At 35.2% G+C, this 24846-nt stretch overlaps 2 protein-coding genes across 2 annotated transcripts; one reads left to right on the top strand and one right to left on the bottom strand.

Annotated features, from left to right (window-relative positions):
• The first annotated feature begins 1655 nt into the window (after positions 1 to 1655).
• On the top strand, positions 1656 to 5868 carry LOC128218869 (WD repeat-containing protein 53-like). Its single transcript, XM_052926610.1, has 2 exons — positions 1656 to 1692; positions 4055 to 5868. Exon 2 carries the CDS (start codon positions 4063 to 4065, stop codon positions 5110 to 5112), a length of 1050 nt encoding a protein of 349 aa, XP_052782570.1. The 5' UTR covers positions 1656 to 1692; positions 4055 to 4062; the 3' UTR covers positions 5113 to 5868.
• Positions 5869 to 10143: 4275 nt separating this feature from the next.
• LOC128220105 (methionine--tRNA ligase, mitochondrial-like) lies at positions 10144 to 24791 on the bottom strand. Its single transcript, XM_052928369.1, has 12 exons — positions 24521 to 24791; positions 22371 to 22486; positions 21489 to 21560; positions 20396 to 20482; positions 19376 to 19504; positions 18434 to 18539; positions 16117 to 16244; positions 15355 to 15467; positions 13851 to 13950; positions 12403 to 12514; positions 10848 to 11039; positions 10144 to 10649 (listed from the first exon to the last, which is right to left on the bottom strand). The coding sequence occupies exons 1-12, from the start codon at positions 24702 to 24704 to the stop codon at positions 10276 to 10278; spliced, it is 1713 nt and encodes a 570-aa protein (XP_052784329.1). The 5' UTR covers positions 24705 to 24791; the 3' UTR covers positions 10144 to 10275.
• Positions 24792 to 24846: the final 55 nt, after the last annotated feature.

Here is a 24846-nt window from a genome sequence, read left to right as displayed (position 1 = left end):
AAATGTCAAATCCTCAGATAGGCATTGTTTACGGCTACTGTTTCCTCCCTCAAACAGATCAAGCCATTGATTTCAGAATTATCTAATTATTCAATCTTGCGAATACTTCATCCTTGTTATGAAATTACTATTCATGACACTTATAAACTTGCATAATTGCAAAATTGTGGGCAAGACCCGTAACAACATTTGTAATCAAAGTGATGCTATACATGTACGTCAAGAGGATCTTATCAATATTGTGTGCGATTGGGACTTTACAAGTAATATATTACGACAGTCTTCTTTAATGAGATATCTTCTATATTAACTATACAAAACTAAACAGATAAAGTGAATATGGACAGTGTTAGCAAAGCTCTGAAACTCCCCAAGAGCCAGTTCAACATGAAATAAGAGGGCACATATCATACTTGAAGAACTCATTTCTGTTTGTAACGAATTGCATACGACACTACATTTGTATTTCTTTAACGAGTGAATTGCTATATATGATATGATATTAACACGGACAATGCTCGTTGGTCGTAGTTTTAAATGAGTTTATAAATATATTGATATCTGTGAAGACCGTGAAGTAAACAGTCTACAGCGTGCAACCTCAGGATGTAGAATGTCTTGATACTAGTGTGTCCTTGAAACAGTCATCGGCATTGTCACTATGACCGGTGGTAGGCATTCGGAAACACTTCAACCTGACAACTAAGGCCACTGCGCCTTAAAGATAGATTATTATTAAAGTCAGGGATACTGATTTCGCTTTAAAAGTGCATTTTGTCCCTGACAATAGACGGAAGCAGGTCTTTTAACCCCTTCTCAAAACGAAGACTTTTCAACCCTTAGACTTTTCAACCCCCACTTTAAAGACTTTGCAACCCCTACCTGTTTGGACTTTTCAACTGCTATATTTCAGACTTTTCAAACCCTAGTTGATATATTTAAATAGCCATATATAGGGGGTGGGGTGACAAGTCTTAGCACTTATAGGGGTTAAAATGAAAAAGGGGCTGAAAAGTCTTTGATTTCACAAATGACACAGGAGTTAAAAAGTCTGACAGCCCTATAGACGAGCTAAACAAACAACTTAATTCGAGCGAAGCTTAAAAACACACACTCGTCAATATCAGTCTGTGTATACCACGTGATATACTCATAAATGCTACGTCGAAAGGCAATATTTTGATATGAAAAAAGATAACTTCACTATTTCTTCCCATTTTAAATGAAACATAGCGCAGTCTACGCCGCCTACAGAGCCTTGCCTTCGGTCTTTTACCAGAGTTTGATTGAGAGTTCAGTTTCTTTAAACACTTCGACAAACCTATTCACAATGCGGCCGTCTGACGGAGCACTGTCAAAACATGATTTTGGAAACAGGTTTGTCGAAGTGTTTGGTGAATCTAATGACTTTATCAAATTTCGGGGCCCTTTAAGCGGTATAGACTGCCCTTTGTTTCAATTAAAATGGTGTTGTAGAAGGAAAGTTATTGTTGTCTTCATTTTTAGCAAATGTTGCCTTCCGACGTAGCATATATGACGTAATTTATCACATGATATACACACACTGAATATACTATTTTGAGGGAGTCAAGCTTTTTTTAACCAAACCTGTTTATTTAATCGATTAATGTTCCGTTAGAATAGGTCAATCAAAGCAACCATACCTACCGGAAGTATTTTTTGTTAGGAAAGGTGAATTTGTTTTAAAACAATTCCTGCCTTCTTTTTCGTATAATTTACCGATATTTTCTGAATAAACTACAAGTTGTTAATTGTTGATGCCATCAATGATTAAGTCATGTCTACCAATGCTTTATTTAAAAGAAAATGATATTCGGATAAACGAATAATTCGGATTAACGAAATATTCGGATATTGTTGTTAACACATGCATGTCGACTCGAAGGCTTTAAAAATTATATTAGTAATACTTATATGTGCACTTATTACAAATGATTTTAATTCAAATATTTTTTTTTAATTTGTGCAATGAGTTAAGACAAGTGCTGATAATATGTACGCCATGGCCTAGTACACCTAAATGGCAGTTTTTAGCTCGACTATTTGAAGAATAGGTGGGCTATACTACTCACCCCAGCGTCGGCGTCCGGTTCAAGTTTTAAGCCAAGTTGGGATTTTCACTTATAAGTCCAATACCCTACATTCAATTGACTTAATACTTCACACAGTTGTTCAGGGCCATCACGTGATGAGGTTAGATAACTCCATATTATTCTTTACACAGATTTTGGCCCCTGATTGACTATGGAACTTGGGTTAAAGTTTTAGGGCAAGTTGGAATATTTATTAATAACTTCTATATCCTTTGTTTATTTGACTTAATACTTTACACAGTTGTTCAGGACCATCACATAATGAGGTTACATAACTCCATATTATCCTAAATACAAGTTATGGCCCCTGATTGACTTAGGTTAAAGTTTTAGGGCAGGTTAAAGTTTTAGGGCAAGTTGGGATTTTCACTTAAAACTCTAATACCATTCATTCAATTGACTTAATACTTCACACAGATGTTCAGAGCCATCACATTATGAGGTTAGATAACTCCATATTATCTTTTATACAAATTATGGCCCCTGATTGACTATGGAACTTAGGTTAAAGTTTTAGGGCAGGTTGGGATATTGTTTAATAACTTCTATACCCTTCATTCAATTGACTTAATACTTCACACAATTGTTCAGGACCATAACCCAATGAGGTTACATAACTCCATATCCTTAATACAAGTTACAGCCCCTGATTGACTTAGGTTAAAGTTTTAGGCAACTAAAAGTTGAGGGCAAGTTGGGATTTTAATAAAAAAAACTTCTATACCATTCATTAAATGCACTTAATGAAATTCAAAATTATTTATGACCATCTTACAACAAGAAACATAACTCCGTTTTAAGCCTAAATACAAATTATGGCCCTTGATTTTTTAAAAAAAAATTATTATTTTTTTTTTTAATTTCCTTTGAAAGGCATATTTGTATATTCTTTTTTTTAACCACATTTTCATAATGGGAAATCAAATTATTTGAATGACTTGCGTCATTGTTTGGGCAGGCTGGTGGGAGGGCAGCATCAAAATCACCTTATGTATCAAATAGTTTTAGTTAGGTTTGACATAAAGAGACCAAACTTGGTATTATTACATTGTTCTTGTATTCTAAGTCAAAGCGGCGTAGTCGAGCGTGCTGTCTTACCACGGCTCTTGTGTGATTGGCCGTCAATGAGTCTGTTCACAATTTCATGACTATTGCAGACTTGAGACAGGGATTTGTAAGAATTTTCAAAATAATTTCAAAAAGCATCCCTGAATGCTCGTTATTGTAGCTAGCCTTTGCCCTCATCTAAAATAATAGACGTGTTATACGGGATTCTTCAAATTCCTAACGAAGAATTGGCCTTTTAAATAAAAAGTAAAAAAATCTGTCAATGTACAATCATTTGGTATAGGCTTTGTCCTAACCCTGTTAGCATGGACCACAAATACAGAAGCAAACTATTTCTTATTATTCCTAAGCATATATATTCTACATCAGAGATAAATCTAGTTAGTGATTTTCGGGATTTGTGTGATAAAAATTGTCCAAATTGCATTGAAAATACATAAATACGAGATATTCTCATGCTCACTCATGTTTGTGTATTTTGTGCCTTTTCGCTTTTTTTTATTTTATCAAATTACAGCGTCATCGTCTTGTTGTTTATTGAATTTCAGTGTCGCTGTAGACTATAGTCTGCCTGTGCCTAAATGATTCTTTTTTAAACCCAGTAAAGGGAAATATCGGCCTTTTACATCAGATTTAATATTCAAACTTTTATCTACTCAACAAAGTCGACAACTGAAATTGACCCTCGTCGCTTATTTAAACACTGTAATCTAGACTACCCTAACCTAACTTAAAAAGACAAATATAATTTTTTGAAAGAAATATTGAAATAAAGGGAAATAGCAATTTAGGTGGTGAACCAATTGTAAACTCTATCATAAGATTATTGAAGATTATACTATTTATAGATTAATAAAATTTTATAACTACAGGTACAAAAATGGCGGATGCTGATGTTGAAATTCTTCTCAAGTTTGAAGGAGGTCATACAAACACCATTCTGTGTGTTGACAGTACACCTGATGGCTCAAAAATAGTGTCTGGTGGGGAGGAAGGAGAAATTTGCATATGGGCTAGAAATGGAAACCTCCTTCATAGACTCCCAAGTCAAGATCATGACTGCACGAGTGTCACATTATCAAAATCAAACTCTAACATATTCTATGCTGCTGTTGGAACCACTGTTAAAGTATTTGATGACAGGGATTTGCAGGCAGCAGTAGAAACCTATCAATTCAATGAGGATGAGATTAACCAGCTGGTCCTGGATGAAAAAGATCAGTATCTTGCTGCTTGTGATGACTCTGGTGAGATAAAGATAATTTCGCTTCAAGAAAAAAGGTTGTATAAAACCTTGAGGAGGAAACATACCAATATCTGTTCAACTGCTTGTTTTCGCGTCAGAAAGCCTTGGGAAATCTTCACTGGTGGGATGGATTGTAATCTTATCCACTGGGACTTCTCAAGACCAAAGTGTGTTAACCAGTTCAGTATGCAGGAACTGCAGGATGCCCCATCTGAGCTTGGAGTGTACATGGTGAATCCGCCATTTTTACACCATCTTTCAATGTCCCCAGATGGAAAATACCTGGCCTGTGCTTTAGAGAATGGATTTGTGTCCATCTTCGATGCAACAAAGAAACAAATTTCAGAACTCTTCACACTGCATGGTCATACACAAGGTGTTTCGCAGGTGACTTTCATTACTGAAACAAAGTTGATCACTGGGGGGAATGATTGTGCTATCAATGCATGGGATTTAGCAAAAATGGAAGAAGATAACGATCAGATGCCACATAATGCAACGAATGGACATGCCTCACCCATTCATAATAGAAACAGCTACATTACAGATTGCTGTAAGATCGGAGAAATCCATCATGAATCGAAGATCAACTGGCTGAAGTACTTTGCACATGAGGAGCGAAGCTTTGTGCTGGTCGCTGACCAGACAAGTGCTCTCACTATGATACCAGTTTTTCAGATGTGATTTTTGGTCTACTGTGAACTACATACATGTAGATCTAGAAAGAAAAAAAATGAAAATATTTTTTTGTATTGTACACCTGGCTCCAATTTCTCGAATCTTTACAGGCTTAAGTAGCTTAATTCAATTAGCCAAATTACATACATAAATTTAATTATGATAGATGAAAAATGGTTAATTGTGATTATCATAAAGATTACTCCTATCAAAAGTATAAAAACACTTAAAGAAGTACCGGTAAATCTTACGCAAATAATTGAAAAACAAAAATACTGAGCTTTAATAGCTTAATCCTGCTATAAGGGACTTAAGAAGTTTCGAGAAATTGGGGCCTATTCTTTCAGTTTAAGTATAATTTTGGTTTGAAGTAAAACCTTCTGTTCCAATTTTAATTTGATTCTTGGCTTCTTGTAGTAATATGCAACCTAACGTTGAAAGTGCTGGTTTGAACTTTGGTGATTAAGTGCTAATTTTGTGTAAAATTAAGCGTTTAGTGTGACATGCTTCGTGCTATGTGCATTTTCGTCCTGAACTTGTTCTTGAAAATTATTTTTAAAATGTTCATATTATATAATATTGCAATATTAGCTATTTATTGCATTATAGATTTAGAGTTGACAGGTTTTTAGAAGGTAGTAAAAACAATTTTTGACTGTTCAGTTGTTTGGAATTATTTGAAAATTATTTTATTTCCACTATGTGGTATAAAGCTCTGTTATAAGAAAAACTTTTGTTGTTTTCATGCTAATAAAACAAATTCCAATACATTTGTACAGTGTCAATATAATGTATTTTTAGTCAAGGTAATTTGACAACCAAATAGTAAGCGTCCTTAACAGTCTTTGTAGTGATTTTTAATAACGGAAGTATTGGATAGTCATATTTGATAGCCAGTGGTATTGCATCTGTCAATCCTAAATAATGACCCTTTGAAAAGTTGAATTGAACAAGAGATGTCGTAAGACAGCGCTCGACTATGCTGCTATGACTTAGAAGTGAATACAGTAACAATTTAATATGTAATTTTGTGTCAAAAGCAAAAAAAAATCAAATTAAAAAGTGAACAAGAGTCGCGATGTGACAAAACAGGTTTTTAGCTCTACTGGCCAAAGGCCAGATGAGCTTATGCGATGGTAATGTGTACGTAGTATGTGCATCCGTGCGTCCGTGCGGTCGTGCGTCTGTAAACAATTGCTTGTGAACATGATACAGTCTTCAGTTTTGATTGTATCTCGATGAAACTTGTACAGTATCTAGATATCCATTAGAGCTCGGTTCCTTTCGAAAACCAGCCAGATCCGCCCATCATGCCTAGATTATGGCCCTTGATAGTATAAAAAAAATGCTATTGTGTATTTACAATTGGTTGTGAACACGATACAGTCTTCAGTTTTGATTATATCTCGATGAAACTTGAACAGTATCTAGATATCCATTAAAGCTTGTTTCCTTTCGAAAACCAGCAAGATCCGCCCATGAATGCCTAGATTATGGGCCATGAAAGTTTTAAAGAAATGCTTTCTATTTTTAGCCAGGTCTGCATGAGCGAATTCTATTTTTAGCCAAGTTTACATGTATATGTTAATTCAAGTCTAGAGTTAAGGGAGACAATTTGCAAGTCTAGGATTTTGAGAGACAATTTGCTTTTTGCTTCTGCAGTTGATTTTGTGAATTACTCTGCCTTGTTCTTGTTGAAAGCCCAAAGGCCATTTTTTAGCTTTAAGTTCTGTAGTTTGCGCATTCATCTTAACAAAATTGGTTGTGAATGTTTAAGTTATGCACCTGGTGTCATTACTGGCCACACCCAGGGTTCACAGGTTTGGTAAACATAAATCTGGAAAGGCTTGAAAATCTTTTTGTGTGTTCGTGCATCCATCTCAGCACAATTGATTGTGAATGTTTGTTCAAATTGATCAATGTTGTCCTAGGATGCCCTTGACTTTGACCTTTTGACCAACTTTTTTTAACTTTTAAAACTACAGAAAATTTTACTATGAGTACAGTTTTGAAAGCATTTTTTTGTCAGATGACTTTTACTTGGCACATATTAAAATAGTTCATGCAACTAATCTGCTTACAATACTTTCTGGGCTCAGATGTTGAACGTGCTACGTTTTCAGGTAACCCAAACACAAAACATAAACTATATGTCTGTTGCCTTTTACCCATACATACATGCTCTGGATTGATATGACCACAAAAGCCATGCCAGTAGAGCATAGGCCCTTTTGGGCCTCTTGTTAATGATTGGCAGAAGAGATTCAGTTTCAAATGCTTTCTTCTATTTTTTGTAACACTTACGGTGACCTTGATCCTAAGGGCCCAAACACAATCCAATGGAAGTCCTCCATAAACTCTTCCTACATATGTATCAAATTTGGTCACAGTATGTCAACCATAACTAAAGTTATTCAGTACCAAACAGTTATCTATTTTTAATCCCCCGCCACGGAGTGGGGAGGGAATTATAGGAATGCACTTCATCTGTCTGTCCGTCCGTCTGGCTGTAACATTTCGTGTCCTGGCTATAACTTACTTATGCATTGATGGATAACCATATAACTTGGTACAAATGTTGTCCACATTGAGATGATGTGCAGTGACCTTGACCCGGGTTCATACCTCAAAGGTCAAGGTCACACGAGACATTTAAAGGTCTGAGTACACATGCTTGTGTCCGCGCTATAACTTACTTATGCATTGATGGATTACCATATTACTAGGTACAAATGTTTTCCTCATTGAGATGATGAGCAGTGACCTCAACCCGGATCCATACCGCAAAGGTCAAGGTCACACGAGACATTTAAAGGTCAGAGTACACATGCTAGTGTGCGCGCTATAACTTACTTATGCATTGATGGATTACAATATTACTTCAAACTTGGTGCACAAATGTTGTCCTCATTGAGACGATGTGCAGTGACCTTGACCCGGGACCATACCTCAAAGGTCAAGGTCACACGAGACATTTAAAGGCCAAAGTACACATGCTCGTTTAGTACACATGCTCGTTTCCGCGCTAAAACTGACTTATGTATTGATGTATTTCCATATTACTTGGTACAAATGTTGTCCTCATTGAGATGATGTGCAGTGACCTTGATCTGGGTCCATACCTCAAAAGTCAAGGTCATACGCAACATTTAAAGGTCAGAGTACACATGCTTGTGTACGAGCTTTTTACATTTAGCAGTGTAGACATGTCAATTCTTACTGGATTTATTGACCTTTTACATTTCATGTACTTTTAGCAACAATAACTGATCTCAATTTGTGCCAGTAATCCATCATGAAGTTTCGGGTCCATATTATGACAATGCTAAATAGAGGATAAGATATAAGTATTTAATGAAAGTGTTAAACAGTTTGCACAGATTGATACTTAGCGCACTCTACCAAGCATTATCATTATGTGCAACAAGTTTAATATTTAAAAAAACAATGGACACAAATGTGATAATACACATGTATATTTATAACATGTGTTTTCTCTTCAAAAGCAGTAAAACATTTTTATGACGTCACCACAATATATATGTAACACTTTATCAAAAATACTTCATTCAACGTACCAGTCAGGGTGCGAGAAGAACAAAATATACTAAAAAACAATAGATATAGCCATCCTTTGGACTGCCTTGTTAGTAGCAGTGACCTTGACACTAGGGGGCCAAAAGACAATCCAATGAAAGCTCTGCATAAACTTGTCCTATATACCAAGTTTAGTCACACTATGTCAACCCTTACTTGAATAATCAATAATAACCATATTTCTATTTTTAGCAACAGTGACCTTGACCTAGACCCTAACTCTTGGGGCCCAAAACACAATCTCAGAAAAGTTTTCTTTAAACTCTTCCTATATACCAATTTTGGTCACAATATGTAGACCCTTACTTAAGTTATTCAATACCAACCCTTTTCTATTAATAGTAACTTTGACCTTGACCTTGATTCTAGGGGCCTCAAACCCATTCCCATAAAAGGTCTCCATAAACTCTTCGTATATACCAAGTGAAAACCTAGCTAAAATTGTTCGATACATAAGGTGAATTTGATTCTGGCCTCCCATCAGCCCGCCTGAACAATGACACAAGTCATTCAAATAACTTGTTTTCCCTTTATGAAAATATGCCTGTCAAAAGAAATTAAAAGAAAAAAATCAATCAAGGGCCATAATTTGTATTCAGGGTTAAAATGGAGTTATGTGACTTTATTGTAAGATGGTTGTCATTAATTGTGCTAAGTGTTAAGTGCATTGAATGAAGGGTATACCTGTACATATAATTTTTTCGTATTAAAATCCCAACTTGCCCTAAAACTTTAACCTGCCCTTAAACTTTCACCCAAGTTCCTAAGTCAACAGAGGCCAATACTTGTAAGGATAATATGGAGTTATGTAACCTCACTGTGTGTTGGTCCTGAACAACTGTGTGAAGTATTAAGTCTATTGAATGAAGGGTATAGAAGTTATTAATAAATAACCCAACATGCCCTAAAACTTTAACCTTAGTTCCAGAGTCAATCAGGGGCCATAATTTGTATAAAGGGTAATATCTTACCTCATTATGTTATGGCCCTGAACAACTGTGTGAAGTATTAAATGAATTGAATGAAGGGTATTGATGTTATAAGTGAAAATCCCAAGCCTCTGTTTTGACAACTTCTTAATGTTTTTTTTTGTCTTTAAATGAGTCAATTTTTTTAATAAACATCTGGAAACAGGTGATATAAGACTGCCGATAAAAGATCAGATCGTAGTTTGAAATATTTATATTAAAAAAATGATGTTTTATGTCTAAAAGCGTTACAATGCTCTAAGAAAAATCAGGTTTGGCAGTTTTCCGAACAATTGAGATCTGTTCTGTTGTGTGTAATCCTATTTGACTGATATGAAGACATTGATGCCATATTAAGCTGATTCTCAGACGAAAAATGACGAAGTTGTCAAATCGGTCAATCTGTGAGAGTTCAGCTTTAATCAGATGTTAAGCCTTGAATATTTGAAATATTCTCTTCTGGGAACTGATATGTAAAACTTAAGTCACAAGATTTATTTGTAAAATTTATATAGCCTAATAATTTATTATGGTGCATCAGATTTAAATATTATGCTTTTTCAATATAGTTATATCTTTTTTATAAACAACAGTGAAAGCATCTCTACTTTGTTGGCACATTTAATCTCCGTAACAAAGCTCCTTCATTAGGCCCCAAAGGAAAATGCTCGGGTGAATTCAGATACGGTTTCTTGGCATGTTCTAATGTTCTCAGTTCCGCCGGAATACCGAGGCGATTTAACAACCTTGCAGCAATGTCCGGTATAACCGGTTGAAGGAGGATACCGCCGACGCGTAACGTTTCCAGGGCAATATGGATGACCGTTTTCACATAGGCTTTGTCCCCTTCCTCCTGAGATTTAGCAAGCTTCCATGGCTCGTGTACAGTTACTACAGAGTTTGCCCATCGTAGGTATGACATTACACTCTCGATGCCTTTATAGAAGTTGAGCTCTTTATAATAGTTGTCTACTGTCTCTGCAATGCAAACAAAAAGACTATTATGTGAAATTAGAAAATGACATTAAATCTAGAAAGGCAATGTTCACTTTCACAAAATTTTGCATAAGTATTAGTTGTGAATTTCATAACTAAAATGTGCAAAACCAAAGGTAAGTTATATATAATATACTTTGATTCTTGAGCTATGCTTATGATCAGCAGTTTGAACTGTACCTGTTAGCATTTCCAAATTTTCAAACGTTTCCCTCTCTGCTGTGTTGAACCTAGACTGGTACACATCAGTGTTTCTCCTAGGGAAAATCTGGTCTGGATTTAGACTGGTTCCTGTACACCGACTCAGAAGGTTCCCCATGGTGTTCACAACATCAGAGTTCACATACTCTATAGCGACCTTCTCGTTAAAGTCTGAAATGGTATTATTATGAAATTCAAAGGTTAATGCAAATATATACAACAGTGGTTCACTTTCAAATTCCATTAAAGGGCCATAACAGGTGAGGAATCATGTGACTTCAACGGGCTCTCACATGTCACCAAGGGTCACAAATGATGTATTTAACAAAGAAGGAAATGACTTGAATTTCTAAAAAAGTTTTTGTCAAAAATGATATGAAAGAATTTTGGATTTGCTTGAATTTAATGATGCAATCCTTGGCCAAAATTTCAACTTGAAGGAATGTTGTAGAACGATGCAACACTGAAAATATGACCGAGGATTGCATGTTCATTAAAATACAAGCAAATCTAACATATTTCACATGTGTAGAAGCAGAAAATATAAAGGTCTTTTATAGGCTTAGAAATATTTTCATATCTTTTCTGTCAGAAAAGTTATTTAGAAATTAACATCACTAACTCCTTGTTTTATCTTCATCGGTTGTGACCCGTGGTGCCTCATGTGAGAAACTCCTTTGAAGTCACGAGATTCCTCACTCTAATAACTCATAAACAAATTGGCTGTTACTAAAAAAATAAACAAGTTCGGAACAACATGTCTTAAACGGTTCAAGCAGTTGCTCCACCTACTTTCTCCAACAGACCACCAACCATATGATTGCTCCTATAACCCCCCTTCAAACTATGATTTTTAGGGTTAATAAGGTGAATTTAATGTGAATACCAATTCAGCAGAAATACTTTTAAATTTTGGTATTTAGCTGGTACTTCATTTCATGGTACTCCCTTCATCATCATTACTGCTCATTAAGTATTATAGTTATGTACCTATTACCCTATCAAAAAATAGAGCCATTGTGCAACTCTACTGGTATTGTACATGCCATATTTCTGGAGACCATTCCAGGGGATTTGTTCAGAAAGGCTGAACATTCAGGGGGATTTTGATAGAATTGAGGGGGATGTTTTAGCAGGGCTTGTGTCAGCGAAATATCGAAATAACTAACGACACAAGCACGGAAAAAATGTATTCACATGTATTTATTAGCATGAAAGTCTTAACCTTTTCGTACATACAAATTGTCAAAAGTACTTTATAAATTATCATATTCTTATGAGACACTGTTATGTCATTTGCGAATAGTGAATACTGTAAAAAAATAAATTCTTTGTGAGTCATAAAGTCTTTATCTCGGATGTGGAGTGCACTCAGTTGTTTGTTTACATTCAGCTTCACGCGAAGTGGTTTGACTTTTTTATTAACTGCCTGTTGTAAAGTTCCCTAAAAAAGAAATTTACAGAAAATGGTCAGTATTTAGGACACATGTATTCTAGAGACAGCACCCTCAACTATACTGCCTGTTTTACTCACTTCCATCATTTTGTGGTACTCCCTCTCTCAGAAGGTAGTACCTGAGTACTTCGGCTGAGTACTTATCCTTCAGCGCCATTGGGTCAACTACATTTCCAAGACTTTTGGACATCTGAAAAACAGACAAATATGCTGCACATATTTATACAAGTCTAATCCACAATGCTGTGAAAGTTTAGATAATTGCTGATTTATGTAAGAACTTACATAAGTTGCAGTTTTTAACCCAAAAAAATTGGGATACAAAAGTAGTAAAAGTTATGAAGCTCTTGTGTGTAAAATTGTTCTTATCACATTACAGATTTGCTGCCAAAAATCAAGATTTTTATTTGTTTTTGTTAAAAACAAATGCCGCTAAATTATAAGGGCAAAATAACATCAATGTGGAGGTTATATTACACAAGTATTATGTAAGAAAATATGCATTGGTTTTATTTCATTCAAAACAAGCAATGTTAAGTGATAAATTGTGATACCATTGGTCTTAAACATTCTCATTCATCGGCGGTTTGATAATGATAAATCATCACTCTAATGTACAAGAATGGTCTTGAAGCGTAAGGAAAATTCAAGATTTTTCATCAAATAATTGGGGAAAATTGTTTGTTTTAGTGTAAACAAACATTTTTTCTTTTCATTATATGCCTAAAACTGGTGTAACAGGTCATTTAATTACAATTTGTATGTAAAAGGAACGTCATTTAGGAAATGGCATCGTTAAATATAAGTCCCAACCCTGTGTGCACTGACGTTGGATTTGGAACTGAGAGCAGGCTAAAATTTTGGATTTGGAACTGAGAGCGGGCTAAAATTTTAAAACAGTGAAAAATATCTGTTTGACATTTTCACTGTTTGCAACAGTGAAATATCATTTTGATTTCACTCATAAATCTCTGTTAACCACGGAAAAGCATATAATAATTTGCAATCTTTACCATGCATAACCAATTACTGCAATTAGTTTTGGAACACTCAGATAGAGAATATCAATGTAGGTAAGGTGAAATTCTGCAACTGTCCTTTTAACATTGACCTATCTTCAGTGAAAATAATATTTCAGGACAATAATGTACAGTATTAGCAAACATACCATAGATTCTCAAGGGATTTTGATCAGAAAAGCATTTTGCCTTAAACTAGAGAGATTTTCTATAGATCATCATTTGAATCACTGTGCGCATAATTTTTTTTGGTGATTCTTATTTTTTGTTTAACTGTAAAGCACTGTATTAATATATGTTGTATAGAAAATATATTGTAAAAAGCAATCTATATTTTTCCCAAATCACACACACACAACCACACAAATAATAAGAATAGTTCTGGGGGATTTCCCCCCGCAAGGGTATATGGCATGTATGAACTTAAATCTCATGTAGCCAGGAGGTATCATGTAAGCTTAATTCAGCACATAGTTCAAATTGCCAAGAACAACGTTACAAATGTACCTTGACACCATCCACCATCCAATGGGAATGACAGAAAATCTTTTTTGGTAGCTCTAACCCCAGGGCAGTGAGAAATGCTGGCCAGTATACAGCATGGAATCTGCAGCAAGAAATTCCAACACAATATTTTGTCAGCAAGGTACCCTTGCATGAATACAGTATGAAATCTGTACAATATGACTTACAACAATTACCACTACACAAACAAATGAAGACAGCAATTATGAATATTGATCCTGAAATATATTATATCGTGACCTAGGTACTTGTTTGTCTTATGAAAATATGCAAGGATTAGGCAACAATTAAAAATACTATGTTTGCCTTACTCGATCTACTTTAACAATACCACTGTTGTTTAAGCCTCTTGATTTTTTTATTTTTCAATTTTCATAACGGAATAAAATGGTTAGGAGGTATAAAAAAACAAGAGGCCACTCTACTGGCATGAATTTTTTGTTATATAATGAACTCATAATCAAAGTTAAGCAATCAGTCTATGTTTCACAAAGGGCAAGTACTAAAATAATACACAACTCTCTGTACAATAATGTCTCCCTTAGAGAATACTTTTGGTTTTCCAGAAAAGGGAAAAAACCTATTACAATTATACCAGACTCTCTGTACAAAGTTGTCTCCCTTTGAAAATAATGCATCACTGCAAGGGCCCTAAAGTCATGCATGGGTGGATTTGACTGGTTTTCTAAAGGTTATGAGCTCTCATAGTTTCTAAAGGAACCGAGCTCTCATGGATATCTAACTTATACACGTATTTAAGTTAGATTAAGATACAATCAAAACTAAAGACTGTATTGCATTCACAAGCAATTATTTACAGAGACCAATGCAGGGACGACGGACACCGCGCCATAGAGCTTAAAAAAGTGCCTCCCTACCATTCCACCCCTCGAAATGTGGGTCGGGTATGGCCAACAAACTTTGTTTTAGATGTGGCCTCAGGGACATGAATAAGACTATCAAATGATGAACACATATATACACAAATCATAAGAAATAAAATTCCCTGACTTTTCCTTGACCAAATCCCAATTCTCCCTGACAAAACTATTGATGTTCAAGAGAGCTTAATTGGTCATCTTTGAGCATAATTAATAATGTTTGCCCCCATCCCCCCCCCATCAGCCAACCCTTACCACCTCTTCTTATATAGTCTATGGCTTTTCCTTAATTTACCTTTTTAATTTCAAAATTATTACCTTCTTTCTGCTTTTCCAATTGACCCTAATTCTCAGCATCAGCAAAAGTTCCCTGGCTTTTCCCATTTCCCAAATTTCCCTGACCCAATTAAATATTCCCTGACCTCGAAAAAAATCACACAATTTCTCTGATTTTTCCCTGACAATGGGAACCCTGATATAGTTTTAGTTGATGACTACCATCATGTTACATAATGGTACATTCATAGCTGATGTTTTTCACAATTTATTTGATAACCAGTCCTGCAAAATGATCAGAATTCCCAATTTCTCAAAATCAAACATACTTGAGTATATCTTTCCCAATAACTTGTACATCTGGGGGCCAGGGGAAGACAGCCGTATCTGGATATCCAGTCACAGTAAGGTAGTTCAGTAATGCGTCCAACCAAACATAAATCTGAAAGGAATTAAATAAAGGTTCAAGTGTAAGTAAATAATTAACATATTTTTCTGTTGATATTAATCTATTAAGTAAAAGGAAAAATGACTGTATGCAAATCACCCGTAATTATTACAAAAAAGGTCAACACGACTTTAGTCTTTGACCTATTTGACATCCACATCATATGATCATGAAAAAAAGTTATTAATACGAAACAAAAGCACTCATCCTTTTTTTTTCACCTTGACATTTGACCAAGATATTGTACCCATATATTGTTACATTTTACCCAACTGAATAGAGGTAAAATTACCTCTAACTAAATGTACAAGTGTAGTAGTATTTATGAGAAAGATGTGTACCTCTATATTTATTCACCATGACCTTTGACCTATAATATATTGTACCTATATATTGATACACTGTATATAACTGAATCGAGGTAAAATTACCTCTAAACTACAAGTGTAGTTGTATTTATTAAACAGATGTGTGGATCTATATGGTCGACCTCCATTCTTTTCTTAACTGCGATATTTAAGGTATCCAACTAACAATTAAACAAGTTCTCTGATAGCTTCATTAACCATAATACTAAATTCTGATGCTTGATGCCTTTGGCCAATAGAGGAAAAACTTATGTTAGTATAACTGACCAACTTACTGTCTGTGTATTGTCTCCTGGTACTGGGATTCCCCAGGTCAGACGAGACTTTGACCTTGACACTGAGAGGTCACGAAGGTCATCCACCCATCGACGAACATTTGAATCAAACATCTGTGGCTGAATCACTGGAAAAAAGTGGAACCATTTGAAATTACACAAAATACAAATATGTAGTATTTTACCATACATGAGGGTTGTTCTGAAAGTTCAAAGAAATTAACATTAATTAAGAGAACAGCATTTGTTGAAAATATTTGTAAACTGGTACAAATGAAGAACAATGCAATCTACATTGAAAATAGAAAAATGGTGTTTCAACATTTTCAATAACATGCGTTCTAATGTTAAAATTTCCCAAACAAACCTAGTAACAATTTGTTTTTTGAACAAAGCACTTAAATCATCTGTTAACAAAGATGAAAGCTACTGAAAAACAAATAAATCGCCCACTGATTGTCAATAAGAATGTATGTACGAACCGCTGGTTATCAATCAATCCATTGTTTTAATACAATATGTGTCAAGAAATTAATATTATAAGTTACGCAGGAAACCATATTTGGGTGTGAGAGATATGGTTTCCTTTGCCCCGTATATCCAATATTGGGTCATCTACTTACCCCATAATGTATATACCACATTGACAACCTGTTTACATGTCTAAATGTTTCATTTATTCATCTGAATATTCATCGAAATTGGAAAATAGACGCCATTTTGGTACGATATAAATTTGGTGACCCAATATGGAAAAATATGAGGTCACCATGTGACCAGTCCTGGACCAATGGCGTTGCATCATTTAAGTTGAAGGCGTGATATATACTACAAATGGATACTCCAGCTGTGATTCTGTACCAATAGATGGGCTGCCAGTTAGAACAATTTTTATTTCAAACTCCCTTAATTGCTAGAATTTGAAATTTGAAAGATCTACATGTACTTTTGAAAACAACAAAACTATAGATATGTCTTAATTACTGTAATTTTTTATTGACCAGCAAATGATTATAGCTTTTGTGTCACTGTGGTGCCCTAAGATCATTAAATGCCATAACGTGTTTTACTTTATAACTACAATGATCCTAAATATACTAGCTCTTCAAGGGCTGCCTTTATAAGTTTGTGGACAGGAGAAAACTCATTTCATCAATTTTAATTATAAAAATATTTAACATACACAACTGTATCGATTGTGAGGAAGTATTGAACATTTCATTTAAAATATTGATTGGACCTCCAGTTTTAATCAACCCCTTTCAGCATGGAGCACTTTGAGACATCATGGTGCCATGACGTAAAAAAATGTAATTTATTTTCAACTGTAATCTGCCCATATCTTTGCTATGCTTCATCTCATTCAATGTTTTTTTCACAATGTTAAATTACGAAACCATGAAGACGAGTTAAATGTAATTAAGACCTCCAGTTTGTATTGTTTTCTCTTCTTTTCTCATATCTTTTTATTTGAAGTTAAATTGTGGTTTCCAATGCTCATGTAAGGTTGTCCGGCTACCGCAGTGGTTAGCCCATTGATTCACTTCTCACCGAGGCGTCACCCGGGTTCAATTCCAGACTGGGCGGATGTGAGTTTGGTTTGTACTTTGTAGTCATCAAGCCGGATAAGTGGGTTTCCTGTGGGTACTCCGCTTTCCTTCACAAAATAAGACCACGCTATCGCATTACATCGTGTCAACGAAAGTAATTGATATAATGTTGTAACAACTTGTTTCACAATCGTTTTCAAAGTGCTCTTGAAGTCTATGTTCCTTACCTTTAGTTTCTTAAGCAACATTGACTAGAATACGATATGGTCAAAATCTACAGAACCTGTTTCTAAATGAATTGAAAAATATGAAATGTTGCAAAGTTATATCAACATTACAAGGGGGGGTACACATAACATTTGTAAACATCAGACTGGTCGAAGGTTTTCCTTCAATAACTTTTTCATTCTGTAACTAAATCACTTTTTAATAAAAAGCCAAGAGAAGCATGGAGAGTGAAGAGCCGAATGTGCATCATTATGTTTTGGAAAGATACAACTTTTAATACTTACAGACGAAAACACTGGTCCAAAAATCCTATTTTTTAACATTTCGCCACCATCTTGCAGCTCAGATTCAAAATCCTCACTTAAACCGTTTCAGATTCGGAATATGTGTACCCCCCTGATTTCATAGCTGTTTTGATATTTAGAGGTACAAAGCCTGTTAACAAACATGAATACCCCTTGAAAATAGTAATTTGCCCGTTCTGCGGTTGATGAGACCAATTCAGGCAATGCTGTTACAACAATCCCTTTACAACTTACCATCTTTATCGAGCCAAGCATGGAGCTGGTCCTTGAACCGTGACAGCGAGAACATGTAGTTGTCCTCCTTCATCCACGTCACCTGGTGACCGCTCTCCACTGATACCTGGGACAGAGAAACTGAGTATGGCATCGAATTTCGCAATTGATTCAAGCTTTTTAGTCTACCGTAGTAGAAGTACTGCAGCCGATCATATAAAACAGTGGAAGGCATCCATGTGTAGGTTATTTTTCAGTGGGAATTGAATAAAACTCCATAAGATATCTGCAGCCGTTTGTTTGAATGTGGTTATTTCTTTGATTGAGTCAGTTAGCCAAAAAAAAATTTGATTGATCAATATTTATCCAATAATTACTATAAGCCAATCAAATCATTTAAACGTACAAAGTTACCAAAAGATAACCTGTGGACAACTTATCCAAGTTTATATTCTGGTTAGGATGCATGTGCAAGCAATTTTATTGGTCAACAGTCATTATTGGATAAATATTGATCTATCAATAAACATTTACCCTAACTTCACCCAAGCCAAAAGATGAACCGGTTCTATACAATTGACGGCAGCAAAATTGCACTTATAAGCAATTTGATTGGTCAACAGTTATCATTTGATAAAAAGTGATCAATCAAAAACACTTTTTAAACCAAAACATTAACCAAAACTGGATAAGTTATCCACAATGTATCTTTTGGCTTGACTGCACTTACAAGGAATTGAATTGATCAACATGAATTATTTGATAAATATGGATCAATAAATTTTGCTAATGTTAACCATATCAAGTCATTTACCAGTTTTATACTATTTGGTGCAGTTTAACAGGTGACAGCAAAACCTATCAGCATCCTTGTCTTTAATTCAGCATGGAAAATCTCATTAGACACCAAACTATTTCTCTCCAGAAGAACTCTAAAAATACAAGAACTGTCACACAACTTACCTTGATAGTGTTTCCATGTTTGTCTGTTCTGTCCACAACATCGTCAGCTCCAAGGAACGCCTCATCCGACACACAATACCAGCCCTCATAATCACCCTTGTAGATATGGCCACGCCTTACTAACTCATTCTGAAGTTCAAATGAAAATTGACTACAAATATTCATTTTCTGGGAAGTTATAGACATAGATGATACGGATAGTGGTTGATCATTCAATAAAGAATGTTTATAAAATGTTTTCTTAAATTTATTGAAATGAACTTGGTGAGTTTATATATACATTTTCGTAAACATGTTAGGTAAATTTCATATTAAATAAACATGAATGTGATATTCATTAATCATACTAAAATCATAATCTACAATGCTAAATACAAAAAAAATATTCATTGTTTTTTATACTTAAAGCATGCATATTTTCAAAGCTATTCATTTATGATGTTATATCAAGAGTTATTTCACTAGTTTAATACCGTATGTTTCGGGAAAACATGGTGATGTTATTTCCTGCTCGTGACATCATTTATGATATATATCTACTTATATGTTATGTATGAACTGATACTGAATGTCCATTTGGAATCGGGAGAAACATGTAGCTGTCTTTTAAGGTTTGGTGTTTTTAATTCAAATTATTAATTTGCAAAAGAACACACAAACATGAAACCAGTCAACAATCTCTATTAATTACAACAGATACATTGTAGCACTAACGCACTCACTAGTCTTATATTTCCCACAGGAATTGGACTCAGGTCTGGAATAATATTTTAAAGTCATATGACAAAATACAAACAAATACAACGTTTTTGACCTGAATGATCAGCTTTTTGTCTGAAATCTTTGTTTTTGTCAGTATTTTGGCGTAATATATCATTTCAGACCATAAACTAAGCTCCATACTGCCATCATGTTTTCTCTAGTCATAGACACCTCATAGACACCTCATACTACATAGATTAAACCACAGACAAACCCAGGTACCATACTTTTAAAGGTATGTGTACCCCTTGGCCTCACCCAGACATGTGTTACTGTTCTATGATGTCGCTCCTCTGTTGTGCGGATGTAGTCTGTGTACCCAATGTGATACCCATCGAACATCGTCTGAATCAAAAATACAATATACATATTCATGTAGGTTGTATACAGGGCTTCAAAAACTTTGGAACCTCAGTCCGTCCGGACCCGGCAACAACACCCCCCCCTCAAAAAAAAATCCCCCCCCTAAAAAAGAAAGATCAGTATTAAGTCCAAATATTAAAAAATGTCACACATTTTCGGGACATCTTTTCTGTCAATATTTTTTGCTCTAGAGCCGCATAGCCGATTCAGATACTCATTGATACAAGCTTAATTCGAATGAGATTCTCATCGAGTTCTGCTGCGTTTCTAATAAGAACGCCCACACTACGGCAACTGTAATCTATGTTTTAACCAATATACAAGTTGTATATTGGTAAAAACATAGATTAAAGTTGCCGTAGCGATTCCAAGAATTAACAAGAGATGTTTGTCAAACTTTATGCCCCCCTTGAGGGCTATGTTGTCAAGAATATTTGGACAATTGGACAATAGAATGAAATATGCATGGACCGAAATGACAACTGATTTGTCATTGACATTGGATGCCTTTAAGGCAGTTTTAAGATTATGACCATTCAAAGTGTGAGGATAGTAGGTAGAGTTTTTAATCATGTTTAGATGATGACTGATATATGCAGACAAACATGTATCCTCCAAATATGAACTTGACCTTTGACTCATTGACCTCAAAATCGAAAAGGGTCATCTACTGGTCACCCCCAACTGGGTGCAAGCATTGTCGAATTATCAAAAAGACAAGCTTTTTGCATTCAAGGTCACTGTGACCGGATGACCCCTAAATTCAATAGGGGTACTCTACTGGTCAGGCTAGACCTTCATGTCAATTGATGACAATAGGTCCAGGAATTGTCAAGTTATCATTCGGACAAGCTTTGGTCTACCGACGGACCGACCAACCAAACGACCAACCTACCATTTGCAAAGCAATATACTCCCCCTTCTTCAAAGGGGCGCATTAGGAAAGGACTTAAAATGTTTCATGCATACTGGCTCTGATCTAAATTACCTTGAAAGACTGTGAAACTTTGGATACAAACAAGTCTGGTGAGGTTTTGGTCTGTGTAGCTGCTTGCTGAATCTAAAAGCATAAAAATAATGTTCAAAGCCAACATCCCTGTTGTAACAAGAGGCGAGGACAGTCTCATGGACTAGCTTTATTTCACCAATCACAAAGTGTGCCACAATTATGATCATGGAACCTCTAATTAAAAGTGCAAACTACATATAGGCTTTTTTCATTAGATATATAGAAGAAAAAGCAAGGGATATTTGCCTTTAAATAGTACATGATATTTATCTTAATTTGGCCCTGTTTCTTTTTACACATTTTTGAGCAGTATTATAAAAAGGAGATATCAAGATTCGACTGGCTGGGAGAAACCCAATTATAATATTTTCACATTTAAATCAAGACAAGTTATTTTATCACTGACTCATCTTTTCAGTGACTCAAAAAGATCTTCCTTGAAAATCAGAAATGGCCTTTAATTGAGGCTTCTCATGTACTGTGATCCGGCAGGGGTCACGTTGGGTGACTATTGAAGCTTAGAATACACATAAATATAATGTAAATATCTGTGTATAGGACTCTCTTTTTTCCCCTTATCTATGGTTTCAGACTACCTGCATTCTTTTTTCAAAGTTAATTTCAGGCCAAATTTGGGTCTTTATATAAATAAATGTGGAAAAATTAGTTTGTTTACGGAACTCTACTGATGACCCGACTTCCAGGCACTATTGTTTCACTTTAAAAGCTAATTAGTAGAACATACATGTAGAAGTATAGCTGCTTTAAAGGGAATACCCGGTTACAAAACAGACACACGGTTTATACATTAATCTATTCAAAAGTAAAAACATTATTCCTCAGTCTAGTTTAAAAGTTTACCTTGAGCCCATGTTCATCGGTACCTGTGGAGAACATAACATCAGCTCCCTTCAATCGCTGGTACCTGGCTGTTGCATCTGCTATCACACTGGAGTACAGGTGGCCCATGTGCGGAGCTTGAAAAAATATTCATTAAAAACACTTATACGCTCTTTTTAAACTTTGTACTTTAATAGTGTCTGAAACAAACTTGAATTCATGAAACATATCTATATATCATAGAAGCAGAAAATTTATATTGATATTAAGCAAATAGTCTTTCAATTTGGGCTGTATCACCCCTTGATTTGTGAAAGGTATTTTATTTTTGGGATAATGGTCTTTCAAAATAGGATGTATCACTCCTCATTTGGTTTAAGGTATACTAATCTGGGCCATATGGTCTCTCAATCTGAGGGACTCAATATCACTTCTAATTTTGGGTAAGGAATTTTAATCGTTGCCGAATGGTCTTTCAATCTTGGCCATATCACCCCTCAATATGTGTAAGATATTTTACTCTGAGACGTTTTAGTGGTCATTCAATTCGGACTGTTATCACCCCTGAATTTGTGTAAAGTATTTTAATCTTGTGTGTATGGTCATTCAATGTGGGCCATTGCAACTCAACTCAGCTTGCATTAAGTATTTTAACCAGTGCTCCGAAATTGGTCATTCAATCTAGGATGTATCATCCCCTTATTAGTGCCGATTGATCGACAAATCTGAGTTGCACTGTGTGCTGCAACATCAGATATATATGGGACTGTAAATGTACACTATTTAACTCACAAATTATTAAATTCAGAGTCTTTGACATATATTTAAGATGCTTACATTTTAATTTGGACCTAAAATATGGCCCTTCTGGCCCCAATTTCTCGAAACTTCTTAAGCTTAACAGGCTAAAGTAGCTTATTTCAATAAGACAAAGTTCATACTTAAGATCATTGTATTTATATATATAAAAAAGACGATTTGATATATTTATAAATATGATAGACAATTTTGTAGACATAAATACTTATTATAGAAATATTTTTATTGAATTTTCTTATTTATATAATTACTAGCAGAGACATATCTTAAGCATTTTGAACTGTACACTTGAGTGAGGTGTCGTCTTCATTTAGGCACATTAATGTGCAGTAAGGGCTCTTTTTTAACATTTGAGCATTCATTATGGTCCCCCTAACATTTGGCACTAAACAATAATCGTCAGAGTATCTGATTGGCTGTTTTTATATTCATATACATGGGGCATATGTTAAGGTCTTCCATTATGTTAATCACAATATGTCAAATGGAGTGTAGGCGGGAGAGGTGTTTTATCCCCTTGGAAAATTTTAAAGAATACACATATGAAAAAACCCTTTCCAACCATGCTAAATAGATTCTGAACGCCAACATTCAATGAAATTACGACAAACATTACCATGATAGCATTAGCAGGTGATAGTCCAAATAATTGTACGTTAACAGATTTTTTTATGATTTTTGATATGGCAAATCGAAGAATCCTGTATAACATGTCTATTTTTTTAGACTATAGCAGGTGATTGTTAATCCAGAATTTTAAGACATTTCCATTGCACCAAACTGATTTGTTATAATGTTTGGGCATACTGGCATGCCTACGGGCTAGTCCATATAAACAGCCGCTTTAGAGTCTTTGCAATTTTTTATTTGGTGGCTCTAACATAATGAATATCCAAATGTAAAAAAAGTTCCCTAAAAGTGCATTATTGTGGCTAGCCTACAGGCATGCCTACATACACCCCTGACTAATACTGTCCTAACAATATCAAAGGACTGAAGGGCCATATTTTAGTGTCCAAGGGATAAGCCACAATGTCCAACCTATTGTAACACGCAACGTCAAAGACGCAACAGATGCCTTCGGAGAAAAGCATGCTCGACCCTGAAGGGGTCCACTCCAGGTCCTCATATACAGTAAATTCTAAATCCACACAGAGCCCGGGCTTTGCTAATTTACACCAACCAAGCAAACATACGTACTACAAACATACTTCTGTCTATAATGGAATGTTATATTATGAACGCACATAGACGCCTACAGCGGACCGTCACACTATGGGAGCGACACCTATGAACTTGACAACACTTGGCATATTCATACAAAAAACAATAACAGACAAGCTAACAATTACCTGCGTTCACATAATAAATTGGAGTTGTAACAAAGAATGGCTTCCTTTCTACTGAAGATAAGCATAGCTGTCTGGAGCCAGTGGAGGCCACTTGCACTGCTTCCAAAAGTGGTCTCTGGATGTTTAGAAATGATAATCGTGTCTGACAGCATCCGAAACATGTTGTGATAAATCGTAAATGCATTTCTAAATCAATTAAAAGAAGATGGGTTTCTTAAATGTATTGCTATTTTGTTGATTATCAACAGCATGTTTCACCTTTTATCGGTTTGGTTCGAATGAAATTGTGTACGAATCTCTATTTTGAATACTCTTCAATTAAAAAC

The sequence above is a fragment of the Mya arenaria genome, chromosome 15, assembly GCF_026914265.1.
Source record: "Mya arenaria isolate MELC-2E11 chromosome 15, ASM2691426v1".
Lineage (NCBI taxonomy): Eukaryota > Metazoa > Mollusca > Bivalvia > Myida > Myidae > Mya > Mya arenaria.
The sequence above is the reverse complement of the archived record's forward strand: the minus strand, read 5'-3'. Positions and strand labels throughout refer to the sequence as shown.